The sequence below is a fragment of the Hippocampus bargibanti genome, linkage group LG04 (assembly GCF_051943395.1).
Source record: "Hippocampus bargibanti isolate YZ-2025 linkage group LG04, ASM5194339v1, whole genome shotgun sequence".
Taxonomy (NCBI): Eukaryota; Metazoa; Chordata; class Actinopteri; order Syngnathiformes; family Syngnathidae; genus Hippocampus; species Hippocampus bargibanti.
The window spans coordinates 732,091-749,999 of record NC_142737.1 but is presented as its reverse complement, the minus strand read 5'-3'; the positions used below and the strand labels follow the sequence as shown (position 1 = coordinate 749,999).

Genomic DNA, 17,909 nt, shown 5'->3' with positions numbered 1-17,909 from the left:
TGAGCGACTGGAAGCAGGGGGGGGGGGGGCGAATGTGTGTGTGGGGGGGGGGTGTGTGTGTGTGTGTGTGTGTGTGTGTGTTGGAAAGAGAAACTGAAAGGATGGGCGGTGTTTTAATGGGTGCTTAAGTGCGTGTGTGCGCGCGTGTGTGTGCGTGTGTCAAAAAGTCAGCGTGGGCGTCTAAAAGTGAGCACTTCAATGGTCGAGGGGGGGGGGGTCTGAAACGTGTACATGTGTTTGCGTGAGAAGTTGTTGTGCGTTTAAACGTGTATGCATGTACGTGTGTTTGCGTGAGAGGTTGTGTGTGTGCGTGTTGGTTGTATGTGCGTGTGTATGCATCTTTGTGTGTATGTGTTTGTACGTCTGGTCGTGTGTGCGTGCGTGTGTCTGTGTGGAAATGAAATGTATTATTATTATTACTATTATGTGATTGTGTGCACACCGCTGCTCAACCACAGAAAAAACTGATCCTGTGACTGTAAAGTGACCTTGAGAGTTTTGAAAGGCGCTTAGAAATCAAATGCATCATTATTATTATCTCTTTGCTATATATTTGCGATCTATTAGCTATCTATCTAGCTTAGCTGGCTATTTAGCTAGCTATCTAAAAACGTACTAAAAACTATGAGCTATCTATTAGCTAACTAGTTAGCTTTCTATCTATTTGAGTTACTTCCGGGTTGAGTGAACGCTGGCGCGTGTGGTTGCCGCTGCTCACCCACAGAAAAACTGATCCTGTGACTGTAAAGTGACCTTGACAGTTTTGAAAGGCGCTTAGAAATTAAATGTATTATTTATTATTTTGTTGATTGGGGGGGGGAGGGTGTTGTCAGACACCCTTTAATGAGCTGGGACCTGCAGAATCCGTTAGCGTAGCGTGCGCGGTACTAGCTTGTGTGCGCGTTGTCCTTGCGTCTTTGTCTCAGCAAAGACAACAACAGAGCACTTAGCCTGCTGCAAATGCGGGGGTGTGTGAGGGGGGGGGGGGTTCAAGCAGGCGGGTGGGCAGGTGACTGACACACACACACACACACACACACACACACACACACACACAATACAATAAAAAGGGGTGCACCATATTCGTGTTCATTGTGGGAGCCTAATGAGGCTAAATTCAACACAAGGCACCCACGGCACTCACCGTCACCAGCGCAAACGGGGTCGACCGCCGATGGAGGAAAAGGAAGAATGAGGTCAGCGGCCTCTCAGAAGTTTAGTTTCCGATCCAGCGTGAATTACATCATCAGATCAACAGTGTGTAAGCACAAAAAATGTGTTGGGATTACCACCTGGGATAAATTTGCATAATTATGAACTTTCTTTTTTAAGCACTCGTCAATGACTTATTGACTCGACTGGCAGACGATGTGTCGAAATGTGTGTGGAATTCAGAGCTAAAAAATCGGAATTCAGAGTTAAAAGTCGGAAGTCAGAGTTAAAAATCGGAATTCAGAATTTCGTCGGAATTCAGAGTTAAAAGTCGGAATTCAGTTAAAAGTTGGAATTCAGAGTGAAAAATCGGAATTCAGAGTTAAAAATCGGAATTTAGAATTACGTCAGAATTCAGCGTTAACAGTCGGAATTCAGAGTTAAATATCGGAATTCAGAGTTAAAAATCAGAAGTCAGAATTAAAAAAATTTCGTCTCGGAAGTCAGAATTCAGGGTTAAAAATCGGAATTCAGAGTTAAAAATCGGAATTTAGAATTACGTCAGAATTCAGCGTTAACAGTCGGAATTCAGAATTAAAAAAATCGGAAGTCAGAATTATGTCGGAATTTAGAGTTAACAATCGGAATTCAAAGTTAAAAGTCGGAATTCAGAGTTAAATGTGTGTGCGTTACTTCTGGGTTGAGTGAACGCTGGTGCGTCTGGTTGCCGCTGCTCACCCGCAGAAAAACATTTTTGTTCTTATTCTGTGACTGTAAAGTGTCCTTGGGACTTTTAAAAGGCACTTGTAAATTGAATGTATTATCATTTAAAAAAAAATAAATGAGATTAATTACCATACATTACCATAACATGCAAATCAAATGACTGCAATGTGTGCGTGTTGTTAAAATATTACAAGCTAATATTAGCATTAAGAGTTACCTTTAAAATTGTAAATATTAGTGCGTGTGTGTACCGATCGGACGAAACCATCCTCAGCCCGTGATTGACACCATGGCGGTTCCGTCAAGTGACATCACAGGTCATGTGACTTCCTGTAAAAGGTGACAGACGGGGGACATTTTAATGAGGACGTAACCAACATGGATGAAATATTAATTGCGGGAACGCACACATTTTGGACTTCAACTGTACTTACCGAGCACTTTACTGTACTTAACGCGCACACGCGCGGGCACGCCGCCATTAAAAGCCGCCAGACTTCAACCGCAGAGGCTGACTCCACCCCGCGCGGCAATGCCGGATACACACGGCACGCTAATAAAAATCACGACTGTACTTGAAGGGGTCACACAAAAGACATGTTGCAACCACTCAACCTGAAAAACAGTCTAATTAAACACACAAAAAATGTTTTTAATATAATAAACCAAATCAAGATACACTTTAGAACCCCCAGCATACATTTCAGGGGATGATATCATCAATCAGGCCATCTGGAGGATGAATCAATAAATAAATAAATACATTATCCATTATTCATGGCCGCCGAGGGTATCTCAGACAAGATGGCCGCCACAGGAAGTGTTGATAAAGACACAGGAAGTCAGAAAGAAGGAGCCTGTTTATTAGCCCTCATGGTTACATCATCATCATCATCATCATCATCGTGTTCATCTTCATCTTCCTCACCCGTCAGTCCATAGAATCTACTAGAAAAGTCCAAAGGTTACATTTGGACAAAGGTCCATTAGAAAAACCACAGAAAAAAGAAAAAAAAAAAAAAAAAAAACAACAACCAAATAAACAAAAAACAAACAAAATTTGTGTGTGTAACTGAATCGGGGGCGGGCGCTTCCCCCATCTATTCGTCTGCTGGCCTCGGCGTCGTCGCTAAATGCGCCACTTTTGTAGCTCGCCGGGCCAAACCATGTTAGCTTTAGCATTTAGCATAGCAGTCTTGAGAAGAGCCTCTCCCTGCTGCCGGTCGACTGCCCCACCCCCCCAAAAAAATCATTTGGAAGCAATATATGTATATAATATTAATACGCATTAGTATTTTAGCTTATTTTCAAAACGGATGATCCTAAAATAAAATTTGTAGTGATTCAGGAGAAAATAGGGAATTCCGACCATAAACGCATCACCGCTAGCGCGGAATTTTTATATAGCAAAACGATATCATTGACTCGAGGGCTGAAATGATTGATAAAATATTCCCTAATCAATCTAAACCAAAGAACAAACCATGAATTTGGAAGCGACAACATGTACGTGTAGCATTAGCATATTAGCGCATAACCAAACCAAATATTTATAAATGCATTTAAATAGACCCCTGAACCCAAATCATCATCGTCACGGTTACACACGCACTCAACATCTGTGGTCCAACACGCGCCCGGTGCTATGCGAGCAGCACGCTAGCAACCTCCTATTGCTAAGGCTAAGTGAGATCACCGAAAAACGGTGGTGGATAAAGCTAAACGATGAAAGTGAATTAATTGGAACAACATTTTGTGATTTGATGCAAACACGTCGTGAAAAAAAAAGTGACAGATCGCTCGCACTTTTAGCTACAAACAGGAAGTTTGAGTGCTCACGTGCTAGTTTTGGCGCCGCCCACCGGCGCTACGATGCTGACCACAGAGAAAACGAATAGAGGATCATCTTACGCGGTAAAAACTACCAAAAAAGATTTAAAAACATCAAACCAGAAACACAAAAAAAAAAAACATTAGCACGTCATCGCTATCGTTAGCACGTTCAAAATGGCCATTGTGGAAACAAAATGATTGACAGTTCCATTCAAAAATAGACACGTGTCACTCCCTGCGGTTTGACCTAGCGTAAATCTACATTAGCAGCACGCTAGCGCCTTCCTTTTCGTTAAGGCTAGGTGACGAACAAACAAACAAGATAGCGCTAAAGTACAGACGGGAGTGCTCATTTGATGAACGCTAACATTTGTGATTTGTCGCACAACTTGCCTTTTCCGATCAAGGACCAAAAAGCATACGCATGCACACAAAACGGGGCGCGAACCAAAACCTTCGATAGACAAAGATTGGCTATTTGCTAGCCATTAGATAACTATACGCTAGCTAGCTAGCTATCGCTCGTTCGGCGACAAATTCCACAACCGAAAGGAGAAAAACTACAAATTAAGCATTTGGCCGCTATCGCTAGCTAGCCCATCCAAAATGGCGACCGATGAAATAGAACGAATGACACTTTTGTACAAAAAGACCACCGTCAAACGTTACGTTTCTGTTCGACGCCATGAAATTATCCACACGGGGGAAAAAAAAACAAAAATAATAATAATAATAAACAATCTGCCGCATGCTAAAAACAATATAATTTTTCATCTTCCTCAAGACTGCTAGGCATCACGTGGTGAAAAGACAAAAAAAAAAAAGAGAGAAAAGGAGGTGAAATGAAACTTTGTTCAAACGCGTCCACGTTTGGATTGGATTAAAAAAAAAGCAAAACAGGAAGTCCGACATTTTGGAGGTTAAAACCAGAAGAAAAGCACTTCCTGTTTCCGTTAATTTGCTCTGGAAAAGGAGGAGGAGGTGTGGCATCTGAGGATGGAGGGCGGGGCCTCTTAGTGATCCTACAGAGACAGGAAATGAGACAGGAAATGACATCATCAGCAAACGCATAATAATAATAATAATAAATTTCATTTATAAGTGCCTATCAAAATTCTCAAGGACACTTTAGAGTCACAGGATATTTTTTCTGCGGGTGGAAAGGAAACAAAATATTGCCAGAGGCCACGGCCAGCGCTTTATCGGCACCCAAACAAAAAAACAAACCCTGATAGAGATGAGACAGAATAAGAAGTTGTCATATTTAAAAGTTTCATGCTGTTTTAAATGCTTAGTCAACACGTGTGACTCGAATACACAATTGAAGCACAGACAACCTGGGGTCAATCTGAGGTCAACAGACACAGCAAGTTAAACTGTCATCTCCATCGAGGAGATCTGGCCTCGGACAGAATTTAGGACTTGGGAAACTCCTTTCTCACCGAAGCAATTCACGACTTGAAAGTCCTTCACAGGAAGAGCTCATTAGCCAGGTTACAAATTTATCGAACAAAAATTCGGGAATGGCGCTCGACGTCATATTTTCAATTCCCGAATAAATTTGTGAATGGCAGTGAATGAATTTGTTTTCGCGCCGACTTTAGCGTTGTTCGTAACTCGAACGTTCGTAAATAGGGGACAGTCTGTAACTGTGATGAAAGAGAGATTACTGTCAATATCACCCCCCCCCCCCCCCCCTTGAGTTACCTGGATCTGGGCGGGGTTCCACAGGTAGGGCTGCTGGCGGTAATACTCAGCCAGCGCCGCCGTATAGTCGGGCACTGAACTCTGCTGGGACGACTGACCTGAGCAAATACACAAAATGCAAGCGAGGCAAGGTCACGCCTGACCATCAAGTACCCCCTCCCCCCCCCCCTCACCCGTCCTCCAACCCAACCGATAAAAAAGACAAAAATCACAATAGAATATTATAATACCTCAGCTCACAAACTTAATTGGTTCCCAGACAGAGTGTGTAAAGCGAAAAGTGAGTATCCCGAAAAAAAAATTCCCATAGGAAACCATTCAAATGAGAATAATCCGTTCCCAGGTCCCCATAAAACATCATTTTCTGCAAAATAAGCCTTGAAACGACACAAAATATACATTATTTTAGGTATAATAAATGTGCTATTGTATTGTAATTAAAGAAATAAACTGTTCTGGATAATAAAGTTGTTTTATTTATAATAATAATAAGAATAAGACGAAGAAGAAGACGAAGAAGAAGAAGAAATGTAATTTCTAAGCGCCTTTCAAAACTCTCAAGGTCACTTTACAGTCAGAGGATAACTTTTTCTGTGGGTAAGCAACGGCAGCCACACGCGCCAGCGTTCACTCAACCCGGAACTCAAATAGATAGTAAGCTGGCTAACTAGCCAATCGATAGCCAACAGATATCTAGCTAGATAGCCAGCCAGCTAGATACGGAATAGATAGATAGCTAGATAGCTAGCTAGCCAGCAAGATAGCTAATAATAATAATAATAATAAATTTAATTTATAAGCGCCTTTCAAAACTCTCAAGGTCTCTTTACAGTCAGAGGATCAGTTTTTCTGTGGGCGAGCAGCGGCAGCCACACGCGCTAGCGTTCACTCAACCCGGAAGTAACTCAGATAGAAAGCTAGCTAGCTAACCAATAGATAGCTAATAGCGAGCCAGCTAGATAGCTATATAGCTAATAGATAGCGAGCTAGATAGCCACCCAGGGAGCTAGATACCGTAGCTTCCGCACGCACTCACAATGTCCCCTGCTAGCTGCTTTTCGTTAATCCAAATCAACGGTTTTTCAACACGTAGCAACAGTTGACTTAGCATACTGGTACTGGGACGCTAAGTGTTTTTTGATGATCTCCTTCTTCTGCTCGATCGTAATTTTCTTTTGTGTCTTCTTCGGCTTCACACTAGCCTGTGGTTGGTGGGGTCTTTTTCGGTCCCATAATAGCAAAAGTACTCCACTCGATAACAAACCACGTCTGCACTCAAAGAAAGGGAGTGACAAAAACTCTGTGGTTTGGTTCGTTTGCCAAAAACTACTTCGTATGCCTAGATTATATTCTCGTAAAATTAATGTTTGTAAGGCGAAAAATTCATGAGCTTAAGCGTTTGTAAACTGAGGTATCACTGTCATACATAAAACAAGTTAAATTCAAACACTTTTTAAATATGGAAAAAAATACTTGTAGCTATGACTGAAGCTACAAAAAGCTAAGCTAAGATATAAAGTAGTACTTTGTTTCTTGTAGTAGTCCTCCCACGCTTTGCTGTAGTCGCTCATCACGTTCGCCGGCTGACTCTGCTGACCTGTACGCACATAAACACACATGCACACGTACACAATCACACACAGCACTGCATAGCCATCCCACAGGCTGTCAATCAGACCATTTGAAGGCGGGTCCAAATGACACTTTGACCTGTGATGTTGCTACGGATACCGGACAGGGTGTACGGGACCACAATGATTTTAATAATAATAATAATAATACATTTGATTTCTAAGCGCCTTTCAAAACTCTCATGGTCACTTTACAGTCACAGGATAAAGTTTTTCTCTGGGAGAGCAGCGGCAGCCACGTGCGTCACCGTTCACTCAACCCCGAAAGTAACTCAAATACATCGAAATCTAGGTAGCTAGCTAATGGAAAGCAAATAAATAGCGAATAGATAGCCAGATAGCCAACAGCGAGCCAGCTAGACAGCTTACAGCCAGCTAATGGATAGCTAATAAATAGTGAAAAGATAGCCAGACACCTAACAGCTAGAAATAATAATAGTATATGGATGGAATAATAATAGCTAATGGAAAGCAAATAAACAGCGAATAGACAGCTAAAAGCTAGCGAATAGATAGCAAATAGATAGCTAATAGCTAGCGAATAGATAGCTAATACCTAGTGAATAGATAGCTAATACCTAGCGAATAAATAGCCAGATAGTCAACAGCTAGTTAGCTAGACAGCTATCCAGCAAGCTAATAAATAGAGAACAGATACTCAGATAGCCAACAGCAAGCCAGCTCGACAGCTAATAATAATAATAATAAAAATAAAATAATAATAAAAATAATAATTTACAAGCACATTTCAAAACACCCAAACTACAATTAAAAGAACAATAAAACCATAAATACAATGATAAATAATAAAAGCTGTTTAAACTAAACTGTGTTTATACCACATGTAGTGAGGACATTGTGTGTGTGTGTGTGTGCGTGTGTGTGTGTGTGTGTGTGTGTGTGTGTGTGTGTGTGTGTGTGTGTGTGCGTGTTACCGGGGTCCTGCTGCGCCGCGTTCTGCCAGCTCGTTTGGTAGGTGTTCCCCCACACGCCCGTCAAAAAGGTTTGAGCACCACCGCAGCTGCAAAAAATAAAATAAAATAAAATAAAATAAAATAAAAACACACATGTACAGACAGGTCACATGACTTCTTCATTCCGTGATCACACGCAGGTGTTGTCATGGTAACCTACTTCTGGTGGGTGGGGCCTTGTGTGAAGGGGCTGAAACCGAATCCTCCATTACTCATAATACCAGAACCCTTCGGGGGGTGGAGAAAAAAAATTAGCTTCATCACAATCACCATCATCACCAAAAAATAGAATCATAATAATACATTTTATTTTTCTGTGGGTGAGCAGCGGCAGCCACACGCTTTGCGTTCACTCAACCGGGAATAACTCAAATAGATCAAGCTAGCTAGCTAATACATGACTAATAGAGAGCTAGCTTGCTAGGTAGCTAGCTAGTTAGCCAGCTAAATACTGACATCAAATATTGGTCACGGGCCCAATTGATCACTAATCAGAATCATATCAGTCCTGCTAGCTATCAAGCTAGCTAGCTCGCTATTTGCTAACTAGCGGGCTGGCTATCTATCAAGCTAGCTAGCTCTCTATTTGCTATCTAGCGGGCTGGCTATCTATTGCATTAGCTAACTCTTTTTTGCTATCTATCTATCTATCTATCTATCTATCTAGTAGCTAACTATTGACTAGCGAGCTAGCTTTCTATCTGTTTGAGTTGGCGCGTGTGGCTGCCGCTGCTCACCCACATAAAAACGTGTCCCGTGACTGTAAAGTGACCTTGAGAGTTTTGAAAGGCGATTACAAATGAAATGGATTCAAATCAGCCGGAACAAAATCTTAAACGAAAATAAAATAAAGTGATCGAAAATAAAAAAAGGTCCAAAATAGTAAACCAAACCAGGAGTAAAACATGACAAGACGAGACAAACCTGACAGGGTGTAAGAAACAATGACCCCGACACTGAATGGTCGTGCCGGGCGTCCTTTTAACTGCCACTGATTAAAACGCGACGGGGTTTGTTCCCCGCCTTACCCCAATCTTGTCGTCGATGAGCTGCCGGGCGTGTTCCATCTGCTGCGCCGAGCCCCGGATGATGAAAACGCGGGCGTTGGGGTCGGTGGAGGGCGGCGGGTTCCTCTGGAGCTCCACGTGGGCGCCCGACTGCTGGTTGATGCTTTTGATGGTTTCGCCGCCTGCGCGAGCGCTCGATTGGTAAATGAGGGCAGGCGAGGAGGGGCGGGGCTCACCTTTGCCGATGACCAATCCACACTTGTCTGCGGGTATGGTGTAGGTGACCTCCTGCAGGGGTCCGGGGGATCCCATGGCCCAATCGCCGCGACCTCTGGCCCGGTTGCTCCTCAACGCCGAGCCGAAACCGTCGCGCTCCTGAAGGGGTTGGCCGGGGGGGTCAGTTTCCGCGCACTAACTCGTACTCGTAGTACGTACTTTTCATTCTTTATAAACAGTCATAACATAATCAAGACAAATAAATACATGGATGAAAAATAGATCAATAAAAAAAACACAAAATATATAAATATATGGATAAAAATAGATACATAAACAATAAAAAAATAAATACATGGATAAAAAAATGGATGAACAATAAATAAATATGGATACAAATAGATGAATGAACAAACAAAAAAATGAATAAAAATAAATACACGGATAAAAAAAATGGATATGTAAACAAACAATAAATAAATATAAATACATACAGATAAATAATCAAATAAATACATAAATAGATAAATTAAAAAAAATGATAAATAAACAAACAATAAATACATACAAATATATGGATAAAAATAAATACATAAACAAACTAAAAATATAAATACATGGATAAAAATAGATAAATAAAAAATAAACACATGGATAAATAATAAATAAATATATATGGGTAAAAATAGTTCAATAAACAAACCAAAAATAAATGAATCCAATTAAATACATGGATAAAAGCTGGATATGTAAACAAACAATAAAGAAATATTAATATATACAGATAAATAAACAAATTAAAAAACAAATACATGGATAAAAAATGGATAAATAAACAAACAATAAATAAACACATAAATAAAAATATATGGATAAAAATAGATCAATAAACAAACAAACAAATAAATAAAAAATAAATACATGGGTAAAAAATTGATAAATAATGAATACATAAATAAATATATATGGATAAAAATAGATAAATATATATGGATAAAAATAGATGGATAAACAAACAAAAACTAAATTAATAAAAAAAAATACAATGATAAAAAAATTGACACAAACAATAAATAAATACAGATGAATAAACATAAATCTAAAAAAAATACATGGAAAAAAATGGCGAAGTAAACAAACAATAAATAAATATATGGATAAAGATAGATAAATAAACAAACAATAAAGAAAAAATAAATACATGGATAAATAAATAAATAAATAAATATGGATGAAAATAGATGAATAGACACAAAAAAATAAAAGAAAAAAAATAAATACATGGATAAAAAATGGATATGTAAACAAACAAAAAATAAATATAACTACATACAAATAAATAAATAAGAAAATACATGGATACAAAATGGATAAATAAACAAACAAATAAAAATATACAGATAAAAATAAATACATAAACAAACTAAAAATATAAATATAGAGATAAAAATAGATGACTAAACAAACAATAAATAAATACATGGATAAATAATCAATAAATAAATATATATGGGTAAAAATAGATGAATAAACAAACAAAAAAATAAATGAATCCAAATAAATACATGGATTAGTAAACAAACAATAAATAAATACAGATAAATAAACAAATACATGGCAAAAAAAAAATGGAGAAATAAATAAACAATAAATAAAGAACTAAAAATAAATACATGGCTAAAAATCAATACCTAAACTAAATCCATCCGTCCAGACGTAAATATGAGAAAGGAAGGTTTTGACTGACCTGCGCCGTCTGGATGAGATCATTGATGAGGTGCAGCGCGTGCTGACAGCGTTCCGGCTGGCCCATCACCATGGCGACCCGCTCCGGACTGATTCCGTCGTCTGCGGGAGGGAAGACGACGGCGGCGCTTACAAGTGAGCCAAGGCGACGCCTCCGGCGTGCCGTACCCGTTTTGAACTGGATGCGGACTCCGGCGTCATTCTGGATCTTCTTGATCATCTCGCCGTTGCGCCCGATGACGATGCCCACCGCGAACCTCGGCACGGCAACCTGTCACCGACACAAATTAACGGCGCCGTGAGGTAGCCTGACCGGCGGGGGGGGGGGAGGGTTTGTCTCATTCGTGCGTACGTCCACGCTGGCGCCTCCCGGCCGGGCGGGATACTCGCCACGCGCCGCCCGGAAATCGCCGTCCTTCTCCCGGATCACCTCCAGCACCAGTTCCTTTGCCGCCTGCGAGGCCACATGACAATTTGCAATTTGGGGGGGATGTTTCGTCATATTTTAATAACAATCATCATTTATAAGCGCCTTTCAAAACTCCTAAGATCACTTTACAGTCACAGGATATAGTTTTTCTGTGGGTGAGCAGCGGCAGCCACATGTGCCAGCGTTCACTCAACCCAGAAGTAACTCAAATCGATAGAAAGCTAGCTAGCTATCTTATGGATAGCTAGTAAATAGCTAATATATAGTCAGATAGCTCATAGCTAGACAGCTTATATTCATCCAGCTAGAAAGCTAGTTAGCTAGCTAATGGATAGCGAATAAATACCAAATAGATAACCAGATAGCACACAGCTAGCCAGCTTATAGCCAGCCAGCTAGACAGCTAGCTAGCTGGCCAATGGATAGCTAATAAATAACTAATAGATAGCCACATAGCCAACAGCCAGCTAGACAGCCAATAGCGAGCCAGCTAGCTAATGGATAGCTAATAAATACCAAATAGATAGCCAGATAGCCAACAGCTAGCCAGCTAGATGGCTCACAGCCAGCCAGCTAGACAGCTAATAGATAGCCAGCTAGCTAATAGATAGCCAGATAGCCAACAGCTAGCCAGCTAACAGCTAGCTAATGGATAGCTAATAAATAACTAATAGATAGCCAATAGCCAGCCAGCTAGACAGCCAATAGCGAGCGAGCTAGCTAATGGATAGCTAATAAATACCAAATAGCTAGCCAGCTAGACAGCTCACAGCTAATAGCTAGACAGCTAATAGCTAGCCAGCTAGCCAATGGATAGCTAGCTAGCTAATGGATAGCTAATAAATAGCAAATAGCCAGCCAGCTAACAGCTAGCCAACTAGCTTATGGATAATAATAATAATATTAATACATGACATTTGAAGCGCCTTCCAAATCTGTAAATACAGTAAAGTCTCGTTCTATCGATATTCTCGGGAGTGGGAAAAAATATCGATATAACCGGACTATCGATATATCCGATCCTGCGCGCATGGAAATAGTATCGTAATAAGCGGGACTATCGATATAACCGATATCGATATAATGAGACTTTACTGTAGCTAATAAAGCCTGACCTGAACTTTGTAAGGGTCTCCGGAGATGCGCAGGGGTTTGTCCGCTCCCGTTGGCATGGGACCGTCCTGGATCATCATCATCTTCACACCCGCACGCTCCTGACAAACACCCGCAATCACGCGTGATGATGGCGGCCATGAAGAAGAAGAAGAAAAAAAAAAAAAAAAAACAACCCCGCCTCCCTGTCATGTGGGGGGCGGAGTCATGCGGTGCTCCCACCTGCAGCTGTTTGATGGTCTCGCCCCCTCGGCCAATCACCAGCCCCACCTTGCTGGCCGGGATCAGCATTTCCTGCACTAAGGCTCCGCCCTCCCCATCGCCATGGAAACCGGGACCGTTCCTGCAGCGGTCTACGATCTGAACCAGGAGACGCTTTGCCTGCCTATACACACACACAAATAAATCAATAAAACACACACAAATACACGCACACGCAAAGTCGACACAAAAGTGGGCGTAAATTGTCAACTCACTCGATGCACTCGGGCGTTCCGGTGAGGGAACACGGGCGCTCCAGCAGACCGCCGCTATCTACGCGCGCCAAGTGTCAATCATTAGCGACGATCGGCGGCAAATGATTGACAGGACTCATCGGGACTCACCGGCTGCGATCTGGATCTTGCATCCGGACTCTAACTGGATCCTGGTAATCTGCTCGCCGCCTCGCCCGATGACTTTAACACACACAAGAGTGACAATCGGCGAGGACACACAAACAGGAAGTAGGAAAAGGATCCCCACTTACTGAAGCCCACCATCCTGTCGGGAACCTTGTAGTCCTCCGTTAAAACCCTGAAATAAGCACACGCGTATAAAAAGGGGGGCGGGGTTTGCAGACACGCTAAGTATTGACACACACGTGCTCGATTCGTACCTTTGGTGGCCCACTCCGGACAGCTGATTACCTAAACACACACACATTTCGAAAACCAAATAGTTGGGTATGTAGTAGTGGTATGAAACATTAGAAAGAGCAAATATCAATTAATAAAAACAATTACAAAAAAACTAACAACAAAATAACATCTGAGATTTAAAGCCAAAACCAAGATCTATTAGCTAGCTTTCTATCTATTTGAGTTACTACGTATTATTATTATCTATTTATTAGTTAGCTAGCTATCTATATGAGTTATGTATTATCGTTATTATTATTAGCTATCTATTAGCTAGCTAGCTTTCTATCTATTTGAGTTACGTGTTCTTCTTATTATTAGCTATCTATTAGCTAGCAATTTTTCTATCTATTTGAGTTACTTTCGGGTTGAGTGAACGCTTGGCGCGTGTGGCTGCCACTGATCACCCTTAGAAAAACTTCTCCTGCGACTGTAGTGTCCTTGAGAGTTTTGAAAGGCGCTTAGAAATAAAATGGATTATTATAATTATAGCAGCTAAAATGGGCGTGGTCAAGCTTGTCCAATGAGCACGCAGCATACCAATTAAGGCAAACGCGCCCGAGAAACCAACCAAATATCTCGTTTAGCAATCGGCGATGACGACGTTGGCTGCGGCGTGCGCTTACCTGCGTCGTCGGGTGCTCGCTTGTAGAAAAGTGACGGCTCGACGCTTCCCGGCGAGCTGTTCATGTGCGCCATGGCCTCGCCGGCCCCGCCCATCTTTCCCACCATCTGGGGAAGACAGCGTGTTAGCTTAATCGGCTAACAGGTAATTAGCTAAGACAAAAATAAATGGTTCGCTTTGAGTCTTGATACAAACTTAACATGCGAATTGACCGGGCTAACGAGACGTTAGCATCTCTTCGTCTGTAGCGCCATGGCCAATGCGCTAACATGGCATTTATTTTTCTATCCATTTATTTGTTTGTTTATTTATCTGTAAATATATTTGTTTTGTTGGCTATTGATAGCTATCTATTTGCTGTCTGTTAGCTATCTGGCTGGCTATCTAGCTAGAAAGCTATTAGCTACATAGCTGGCTATCTATCTATCTAGCTATCTATTAGGTAGCTATTAGCTATCTAGCTAGCTTTCTATCTATTTGAGTTACTTCCGGATTGAGTGAACGCTGGCGCGTGTTGCTGCCGCTGCTCACCCACAGAAAAACCTCTCCCGTGACTGTAAAGTGACCTTGAGAGGTTTGAAAGGCGCTTAGAAATCAAATGTATTTTTATTATTATTAACTTTATTATAAGTAAATCAAATAGATAGAAAGCTAGCTATTGTATAGTGAATACATAGCTAAGAGATAGCCAGATAGCCAACAGCCAGCCAGCTAACAGCCAGTCAGCTAATAGCTAGCTAGCTAATGGATAGCTAATAAAATAATAATAATACATTTCATTTATAAGTGTCTTTCAAAACTCTTAAGGTCACTTTTCAGTCACGGGAGAAGTTTTTCTGTGGGTGAGCAGCGGCAGCCACACGCGCCAGCGTTCACTCAACCCGGAATAACTCCAATAGATAGAAAGCTAGCTAGCTAATAGATAGACAATTGATAGCCAGCTTGCTAGCTAGCTAACTAGCTATATAACTAATAGGTAGCCAGCCATATAGCTAATTAGCTCTCCAGTTAGCTAGAAAGCGAATAGATTGCTAATAAATAGCAAATAGATAGCAAATAATACTAATGCATTTCACTTATAAGCGCCTTTGAAAACTAATTCAACATCCAGTTTAGGACAGTGAGGCGTCAAGAACTCATTCTGTTCAAAATCAATACATTGTTTTGAAGAGGGAAAAAACAATTGACATCATATTTTTGGACCATCTTTTTGAAGCCTTTAAAATGTCATAAATTCTTTAATCCATAGCAAAATTCAAGCCCTGTTTTGTTGTTATATTACAACTCAATTAACGGCATTACTGAAAACAAAACATTTTCTTTTAACGACCTACAAAATGTTCGTGTACTAAATGTGTCGAATTTAGCGCACTTGGCTAACCGGAAGTTAGCATGCCAGACTAAGTAAACAGATGATGAGAAATGTTTACGTGGGGGTTCCGCTGAGTTAGTTGGCGTTGCAAAATATGTCGACTTGTGTCCACTTAGGAACCGTTTTTGGTTTTTGAGAGTTTGACACAGGAAGTGATCGTGTCACTCGAGTAAATCTCGCCTAATTAGGGTGCAGCAAACGCTCAAGCAGAAGCACACGCACGCGCGATCCGTGTTGTGGTGCGCGTGCGTATGAAAGCGTGCGCTTGGTGTTGAACCCCCCCCCCCCCCCTCCTCGGTTCACATTAAAAAGTGCGTGTTAGTGTACGTGTCTCGTCGTTGTTTGTTAAGTTGGTTTGTTGCTAAGTTCAACAAGTTGTCAGGCCGAGTGACACGTGTGGACAACAACCCCCACCCCCCAAAAAAACTCGTCACCGCGGTCGACCCCCCCTCCACCACTACCCTAAAGTTTAGCGTGACAGGACGTCAAAGTTCCCCCCTCCCCCCCAAATAAAGTCTCTCGTGTCAGTCGCGTAAAAGTCGCTCAAAGTAGCCCGCTAGCTTAGCTTAGCTTGTTAGTTGCCGTGCGTGCGTCCGCGCACTTGCGCGCGAGCGTTTCGTCGAAGTTGCAAGCGGTCGGCGGTCCGAAAGCAACCAGAATTGAAAAAAAAAGTGTGCGGACTCGACTGAAGAGGCACGTTTTGGGGGCCGCGGGGGTCGCGGGACTCGCTGTCGGGTGGGCGCTCGGTAGAGGTTACCTGGCGGGCCCGCTGCAGCGCGTCGGCCAGGCCGTCCGACTTGAGCTGGCCGATCGCGGCCTGTCCTCCTGCCTGTACCAGCTCCGCCATTACAGCGCCGCTAGCCTGCTAGCCGCCGAGCCGCTAGCTCGGCTCTCGGCGCGGATGCTTTCCTCGTGGGAAGAGGTCACACTCGGTGTGCGGTTGGCCGGTCCGGCCTCAGAATACAAGGACGAGACGCTAGTCACTGGCGTGGAACTCCCACTCGAAGTGGGAGCGTTGGGGGCGACGCGGCGCTATTAACGCCCATGTGGCGAGGAAGAACAACAACGTCGTCGCCTAATCCTTTTGCCTATGCGTCTCTCGCGGTCGAACTTGTCGAGTGTATCCAGCTTTGGTCAAGAGACGATCTGTGTCAGCGGCTCAGCTGGCTGTCGCTTCCGCTTCCGCGTCAAATCACGTGGTCTAGCGAACGCCACAGGTGGCAAGCAAAAGTTCCCTAAACAAACTAAAAACAAATTAGGAAACGACACGTTTATTGGCATTATGAAATGCGCCTCATTTCTAACATTTCATTTTATTTAGACTTGTGTAATGTTGCATACACGGTAACTTGACCTATGAGCATTCAGTGGGCACACACATACACACGATGTACGTGTGCGTGTATTTACTTTTAATGTTCAAGTATGTGCAAGGGCGGCGCTGTTTGGCGGGATTTTAATATGGCGCTCTCCTTCATCAACAATTTACATATATTTGAACTAGTTTTGAGAGTATGGGGATGATGTTATGCCTGTTCATTAACACACATATAAACACACACAGTGAATAAAAAGTGTGTGTATCCAAGTTAAATGAAAATATACACCAAAAATCATTTTGGGTGAATTTGTGAGGACCTCTCTGAAACTTTAAAAGTCACATATATAGACCCTCTAGAAGCCTTTAGAATGAAAAACTTGTGAGGACGGGCCAAAAGGTCCTCACTTGTCAAAAATGTCCTCACTATGTATGGCATAAAATGTTAGTGGTCCTCACAAGACCGGTCGTACAAACAAAAAAACACACACACACACACACACACACACACGCACACACACACACACACACACACACACACACACACACACACACACACACACACACACACACACACACACACACACACATGCAAATGAGTAAGGAAGTAGAAGACGACTAGCAGCCTCTTCCTTGACCAATGTATTACTATTATTATTAGCTATCTATTTGCTAGCTATTAGCTATCTATTCGCTAGCTAGCTAGCTTGCTATCTGTTTGAGTTACTTCAGGGTTGAGTGAACGCTGGCGCGTGTGGCTGCCGCTGCTCACCCGCAGAAAAACTGATCCTGTGACTGTGAAGTGACCTTGAGAGTTTTGAAAGGTGCTTAGAAATCAATGTATTATTATTATTACTATTATTATTATTGTTATTATAACTTTGGCCCTTAACTCATTCACTGCCAATCACAAATTTATTCAGGAATTGAAAATATGATGTAGAGCAATCCCCAAATGTGTTCAGGTTTTGTTTTTTCATGCTTGGGTGCCGATAAAGCGCTGGCCATGGCCTCTGGCACTGTTTTTCGTTTCCATGTTAATGATTTGTTCCAGCTTCAGCTGTTGTTAAAGCACGATACAAACCAATATGTATGCAATGTATTGTATTTTGGACAGCCGCCCTCATTTCAAGCTCAGATAACTCCAGACCCATATAATT

General features: G+C 41.9%; 1 protein-coding gene across 1 annotated transcript; it reads right to left on the bottom strand.

Moving 5' to 3' along the window:
- Positions 1–2,720: 2,720 nt before the first annotated feature.
- On the bottom strand, positions 2,721–16,509 carry LOC148898615 (far upstream element-binding protein 3-like). Its single transcript, XM_088993380.1, has 18 exons — positions 16,189–16,509; positions 14,061–14,166; positions 13,413–13,443; positions 13,284–13,330; positions 13,141–13,212; positions 13,012–13,069; positions 12,758–12,920; positions 12,538–12,636; positions 11,345–11,446; positions 11,161–11,263; positions 10,994–11,094; positions 9,267–9,405; positions 9,052–9,212; positions 8,184–8,251; positions 7,985–8,070; positions 6,944–7,015; positions 5,419–5,516; positions 2,721–4,733 (listed from the first exon to the last, which is right to left on the bottom strand). Exons 1-18 carry the CDS (start codon positions 16,276–16,278, stop codon positions 4,725–4,727), a joined length of 1,605 nt encoding a protein of 534 aa, XP_088849506.1. The 5' UTR covers positions 16,279–16,509; the 3' UTR covers positions 2,721–4,724.
- Positions 16,510–17,909: the final 1,400 nt, after the last annotated feature.

Coding starts and splice junctions, on each gene's coding strand:
- LOC148898615 (XM_088993380.1), bottom strand. CDS start 16,278: ATGGCGGAGCTGGTACAGGCAGGAGGACAGGCCGCGATCGGCCAGCTC. Junction 9,406..10,993: donor ATCTCATCCAGACGGCGCAG/GTCAGTCAAAAC, acceptor CAACCCCTTCAG/GAGCGCGACGGTTTCGGCTC. Junction 8,252..9,051: donor TCATCGACGACAAGATTGGG/GTAAGGCGGGGA, acceptor CACCCCCCGAAG/GGTTCTGGTATTATGAGTAA.